Genomic DNA, 6,498 nt, shown 5'->3' with positions numbered 1-6,498 from the left:
AACCACTCCCAAATAAAATAACTATTGAAATACCGCCAATAAATTTGATGCAGAAGATAAGAAGAAAATTAGAGCTACTCTTGGTGTTTAATTAGGAGATTAAAATAGCTTGAGAATATAGCAAAAGAGGATCAGCCTTGTGGTGCATAGCCCAAGGCAAGCAAAGAACAACCAGCACGGGCATTTTCGTAAATACAAAAGTGAGTTGTGTGCTTTTGGACAAAATGGACCCTATTTCTAGGGTATGCTTTTTGAAAGGCTTGTATAATTTAAGACCAAGATGATCACAATCTTTTTTGCAGGAATAGAATATATGTCTTCCTTATCCCAGAATTATACGTTTAATTTAAAATCACCTTTTGCTTTGATTCTTTCAAAATATGGCTCCACTACACTATACGCAGTTTCTAATTATAATTTTTTTTTTTTTTTTTGGGTTAAAAACTCAACTAAAATTTATAAAATGCTTTCCCGCGTAATGTGACACAAATTACCAAGCATGACTTATAATGACCACAATTTTGCTGAGAGGAAAGAAAGAGCAAACTGCTTCTCTAAATGTTGTCAAGTTGAGAAAAGTCACTACCAATGGATACCTTTGGAACGACTAGGAACTGAGTAAAGTGGTTATTCCCTGAAGTAATGTCGTTTGCTCAAAGAACAAGAAAACCCTTTTCATTATTTGGTAGTGTCATAATGTTGGTTGCTACAGTCACAATCTTGAGTTCTTTTTTGTTTTGTTTTTTAGTTTCATGATCAAGCATCGCAAATGAGTAGGAAATGACCATGAAAAACTTATTTACAGTGGAATATATATTATAAAGGGGAAACGAATATGGTAAAAAAAAAAAGGGGATCGGACCGACGGCCCTTTTGACTGACCCCTCTAGTCCTAGGATTAAGGCCCTTAACACAATGACGCCTTAAACAAAAATTAATAATTAGGCCTTAAATTTTTTAAAGCAAATAGTCTATAACCTTTTATCATTGCAGCATTTTGGTCACAAATTTTTTTTGGGAGATAGGTTTGGTCTTTTCTATTGATTTTGTAGCATTTTACTCTTTTTATTATTATTAAAAACCTAAACAATTAAAACATATTTTTAAACTAAAATATCTTATTATATTATAAAAGAAACTAAACAAAATATATTTTAACCATTAAAAACACTAAATAAAAATTAAAAAAATAAACTATTAGTGCATTGTTTTTTATTAAACAGTTAAACTAATTATAATAAATAAATTATAGCAATTATATAAAATGCGAATAACAGAGAAAATGTGAATTTACTGAGTTGCAGCATATCTAAGACAATAATAACAATAGGAACAAATACCCAAGATAAGAACATGGGGATTCTCAATAGATTTTATTGATACAATTTTTTGTTTTCTTTTCAATTATTATATAAATCTTGGCTAAATATATTAGAAGGAAATCTATAAAGAATAAATTTTCAAATTTTTCCTTCATCCTGTGCCATATATGAAGAGTTCAAAAATTTCATCTACTCGGAATTGTAAATCGTCTGTGCTCGGGTTGAGAACGGAGCAACACTCGAGTTGAATGCTTGTCTCGTCCAGTCTATATTTCTCAGTCCTGTGCATAAAAGAACGGCGAACAACTCTTTATATGATCTAGAGCCTTCAATGGTCATCAAGAATAGGTGAATAATATGAGAGTCGTATATTATTAACGTGGCATTGGCTTGTCCTCCAAGAATGACTTGAAAAGAATGAATGCCTGGCGTGGATGAAGGAGCGGGACTTCGTGCCCGGCTCCGGTTATCGTGACAAACGTCAGGCCTTTGTAAACTTGGGTCCAACCACCAACCTATGATTCCAAATAACACACCGCGCGCCAATTTTTTTAATATTATTTATTTATTATTGTCGAGTGGTGAAAAACGGTATAATATAGAAGCACTGACCTTGCCATTGTCATACCAAGCATGCCAATTGGTAACCGTCGGTAGCTTCAGAGCGTCGATGGAATATCTCGTTGCAGTCACAGGAACCACGGAGTCAGTGTCGCCACTGGAGAAAGAGACACAATGACCCATAATATTGGGTGAAAAAAGGATGAGAAAACTATGAGGTCTTATAGTTCAATGAAATGCAAGAAAAAAAAAATTTAATGATGATAGTAATTATTATTATCTCGCTCTGCAATCGGCTATCTGATACAGCATAGATGTTTCATCTAGAAAACAAACTCATGACTATATGAAGCGTCTTTCTTTCTCATATAGGAAATCTAACATACACTGATAACAATTGTACCCTGCCAAGCAATTTTCATACCTTCCTTCCTTTCAAAATCCCTCCTATTTGTAAACAGATGCAACTTCTAATTTACTTATATATCCAACCCGTAATTATCCATGATATCTAAGATCCTAAAATATTGCTGTAAATCAAGAAAGGAATATATACTTCTCCACATTGCACGGGCTTTTAAGTCGAGAGTGTTTCTCTCTAAACCAGAACAAAAAATATCAGTTGATCGGGTATGAGCGACAATCCTATTCCTACCTGAACACCCATATTTTAAGACCGGCAGCAATGAGTTCTCGATAAATAGGAAGCATTGACAGCGGTGAGTCTGTCCAGTAGTTTCCAACAACGTCACTGCAGCAAAGAAAAAGAAATATCGTCACCCAAATCATATTAGTTTTTAGCGGTGAAAATTTTGTGTAGAACCAAAAAAGAATATACCTGCACGTTTTCCAGGGATAAGCAAGTGCGGTTACGTTGGCATGAAGTGCCGCCTGAACCTCCGGAAGATTAAAGTACACTTTGGAGTACCTTTCCGTGCAAGGATCGTATGCTCTTGACATCCATGGCTGATTTTGTGAACACTCGCGGAGTCAAATGATTTGATTTATACAGCTCGTTCTATAACTATCTACATATGCTTCATAAATATGATTCCCATGGTACTTAAACGCGGTATCAGAGCCCACATTGCTCAAACGAGCACCAGTCTAAAGATAATTGGAATCCGACTCAAGATGAGTGAGCCCGAAAAGACATTATCTGGGAGGAACATATTAGAGACCCTACATCGAAGCAAATATTGTTCAAAGTCCTATTATAATAGTAGTTTTACATAACTTTTTATTAATTTTTATGAGTAGTTCCATAACATCTAGGTTGCTCTTTATTGCTATTTAAATTAGGGTCTTTTTGTTTCGTATCCCACAATGTCCATGGTCGAACATTTCATTTTTGTTTTAAAATCTTGTGTATTTGTTACAACCTTATATATAAAAAAAATAAAAAATAAAAGTATTGTATAATACGAAAATTGCATTACTTTAAAACTAGACAAGAAGATTATGCTTGTATCATAGTTTTAAAAAAAATGTAGCAATAACAAGGCAAGAGTAAGACTTTAGCATCCGAATGTAAAACATACCAGTGAATCACCCGAGACCCAAAATTAGCTTACTTTAACTCATTTTATTGAATTTTTAAATAAAGCCAGTGAAATTTCAGCACTTTCAAACTCAGTACAAAATATGGATTAACACTCTTAAGACTACTTAAAATAAAAAAAAATAAAAAAAATCTGATAAAATAAAAAAAAAAAAAAAAATCTGATGCTCAAAACCGTAGAATACTTTTTCACCGCTCTCTTTCTAAGTTTTCGGCTTCCTATATGTTAATATTTTCCGAAGCGTTAAATTCAAACGAGCTCAACTGCCAAATCTAGGGAACAAGTGTGTTTGTAACAAAAGAGATAAGACAACAAAAAAAAATTACATTATGCTTATCAAATCATTAAGAACTACTAACATGTTTTGGTACCAATAGTCCTTGAATTTTGAAACCTTAGCAGCTGTGCCTCATTTCATTCTAACGACATAAAAAAAATTATTCCAGCAGTAAATTTTCAATATGTAATTGCAATGCACAAATGATTGAGTAATTATTGAAAAGGAAAATGACTAATTTCTATTTCTGCTAAAAGATTTGTTTAATATGGTTAGTTTGTATAGACTTGTTTGATAGCTATGGCAGATTGAACTCCACGAGTCTGACAGATTGACCCCCTATTCGTTTTTTTCACATGAACCGACTAATTTACACAAACAAAGGCCAAGCAGGTCGCATGCTAGAGATTTCGTTAAAAATTTGACGAAATAAAGCTACGCAAAAAGGCAAGCTGTGCCTAATTTTCAAAATTCAGGGATCGCTATACGAAAAAAAGAATTCATACCCCCACGAAATTGAAAGACCGACGGGTACAGATATAAACCTTTGATATATTTCTCTAGAAAAAAACCCCCAAGAGATTAGTCTAGTGGTGAGGGCGATTCTTGAGACCTTATCAGTCCCCATTTCGATTTCTCCTTGACGCAACAATTGGGGTTACTGAGGTAGTCTATCGGTCGATAATGCAAGGACCACGGTTATCAAAATAGAAAAAGTTTTTTTTTTTTTAGAGAACTCACATAATGACCTCTCAAGCCGCGGTTGAGGGAGATCGTTTTATTGCAAGGGTTCGTGAAAATGCTGTAGGGGTCGATGTTTCCTTGCTCGCGATCAGCGGCGATGAGAGCGGTCAAGCACTCGGCCGATGGATGCTCCGAGGACCCGTAGTCACATGCCTTTCTCAGCGCTCTGTACGTCGAATCCGATATCAATCCGTGGGTCCACCAGTACTCGAATGTCCCCACGTAGTCGTTATAATCATCGGTCACAGCGTTCCCAACCTGCCCAAAAACAACACAAACAAGTTGACCCACTTTTTTCATTTTCAATTTATTTTATAATTCTTCTTGTTCTTACCATGAAGCCCTTGAAATTGATCACTGGGTTCTGAACCCCCTTGTTCTTCTCGTATATGATTTGAGATAGTTGAGGAACGTAATGACCTGAGAGAGATATAGAGAGATTAGAACTCCGTCAACGTTTATGAAGTAAAGTTAGAATCAAAGTTATACCAGCGTAGCTTTCTCCGGCAATGTAGAAATCGCGGTGCTTGTACTGTGGGAACCTCTCAAACCAGAGTTGAAGAAAAACATATGCATCTTCGGCTAAAATCAACAAAAAAAAAAAAAAAAATCGTATCTTACAGATCAAGCAAGCAAACAGAAAATGAGACAAATGTATAACTAGTAGTAACCTGTTCTCTGGTCACCGACAGTGTACAAATCCGATGACGTATTTGAATACGAAAAGCCAACCCCAGCTGGAGATTCAAGAAACAGCAAATTCGCCACTGCCCATTGTAAATGAAAAAAAAAAAGTGAGCATTTCGAGACACGCTAATAAAAAAAAATTGATGACATTTCACATATCATCACAACGACTATAATAAAATGTAAGATTACGTACTCTTGTTCCAAGAATAAGGATTCAAGTACAGAGTCTTCCCATCGGGCCGAATCCGGAACGGCCCAATCTCCTCGGCGGCACCGTAAGCGACGGAGGAGCAGCCGGGCCCACCGTTGAGCCACAGAACCAGAGGCCTCGACTCGGGCTTCCGACTCGCCGGCGACTCAGTGAGCCAGTAGAATAGAGCTCGCCCGTACTTCCCGTTGACCGTCACGTAGCCCGAGTACTGACCGAAATCGGCTTCGCTCGGCTGACCTGGCAACTCCCAGACTCTGTCCCGGGCCTGATCTTCCCGCGGATCTCCGAAGCAATGTCCGAACAGAACAGCCAAAAGACAGATCAACGAGAACAGACTTCGACTCATTTTCGCTCGCGCGACGCTAATCCGAGAAGCAGAAGAACTCTTCAGAACGTACTAAAGCTGTTTCATCTGCGAAAGGGAGTGACAGATGAGAAGCGCCTTTTCAATGGCGATTTGGCAGAATTAGAAAGGACCTCTCTCGGGTATTATTAACTATTAGTTAGTAGACAAGATATTTATTTATTTAATGGTTTGACAACATGAATTGCGTTGAAATTCTCGGTGACATAAGTGTGGGAGTGAGCACATGGGTTGTCTCTCTGGATCTTCAATATTTTCTCGGAAGCTCGGGCTTTTTTTTTTTCTTTTTTTTTTTTGCTGTTGCTAGCTAAGCCTGCAATCAACAAATTATTGTTATTATCTTTCAATAATTGTACACTTTAGACATGTTGCTAGCTAGCCTCCAATCAACAATTTATTGTTATTATTTTTTAAATAATTGTACACTTTAGACATGGTTTTTTCCTTCTTTATTATTTTTCAAGGGACCTACGATTATTTTGTACTGGCCAATAATAAATTATAGTAAAAACAGTATAGGTCAGTCATGACTAATAAGTCATCACTGCCATGCCAGTTTTGGCCCACAAATTTAAGTCACCATAATATCTATTGGCCACACCATACCATAATTATCCTTCTTGTTTTATGGCCACACATGTATCCATATTGCTAGATTGCCGGACAAAACGTCAACGGTCGATAATTGGTCAATGTTTCGATTTACGAAACTGCCTTGATCTACTTCATGACCGGATTAGTATATCTTCGTATTATGCTATATTGTT

General features: G+C 36.4%; 1 protein-coding gene across 1 annotated transcript; it reads right to left on the bottom strand.

Moving 5' to 3' along the window:
• Positions 1-1,238: 1,238 nt before the first annotated feature.
• On the bottom strand, positions 1,239-6,062 carry LOC149379400 (serine carboxypeptidase-like 27). Its single transcript, XM_089604322.1, has 9 exons — positions 5,350-6,062; positions 5,138-5,233; positions 4,956-5,048; positions 4,801-4,886; positions 4,464-4,724; positions 2,722-2,849; positions 2,539-2,634; positions 1,935-2,040; positions 1,239-1,837 (listed from the first exon to the last, which is right to left on the bottom strand). The coding sequence occupies exons 1-9, from the start codon at positions 5,711-5,713 to the stop codon at positions 1,697-1,699; spliced, it is 1,371 nt and encodes a 456-aa protein (XP_089460448.1). The 5' UTR covers positions 5,714-6,062; the 3' UTR covers positions 1,239-1,696.
• Positions 6,063-6,498: the final 436 nt, after the last annotated feature.

This window comes from Urtica dioica, chromosome 12 (assembly GCF_054948205.1).
Source record: "Urtica dioica subsp. dioica isolate 48M chromosome 12, U.dioica_male_clone48M_v1_H2, whole genome shotgun sequence".
NCBI classification, from domain to species: Eukaryota; Viridiplantae; Streptophyta; class Magnoliopsida; order Rosales; family Urticaceae; genus Urtica; species Urtica dioica.
Note: the sequence above shows the minus strand (reverse complement) of the source record. Positions and strands in the feature narration are given on the sequence as shown.

Coding starts and splice junctions, on each gene's coding strand:
- LOC149379400 (XM_089604322.1), bottom strand. CDS start 5,713: ATGAGTCGAAGTCTGTTCTCGTTGATCTGTCTTTTGGCTGTTCTGTTC. Junction 4,887..4,955: donor TGCCGGAGAAAGCTACGCTG/GTATAACTTTGA, acceptor TATCTCTCTCAG/GTCATTACGTTCCTCAACTA. Junction 2,635..2,721: donor TATCCCTGGAAAACGTGCAG/GTATATTCTTTT, acceptor TCTTTGCTGCAG/TGACGTTGTTGGAAACTACT.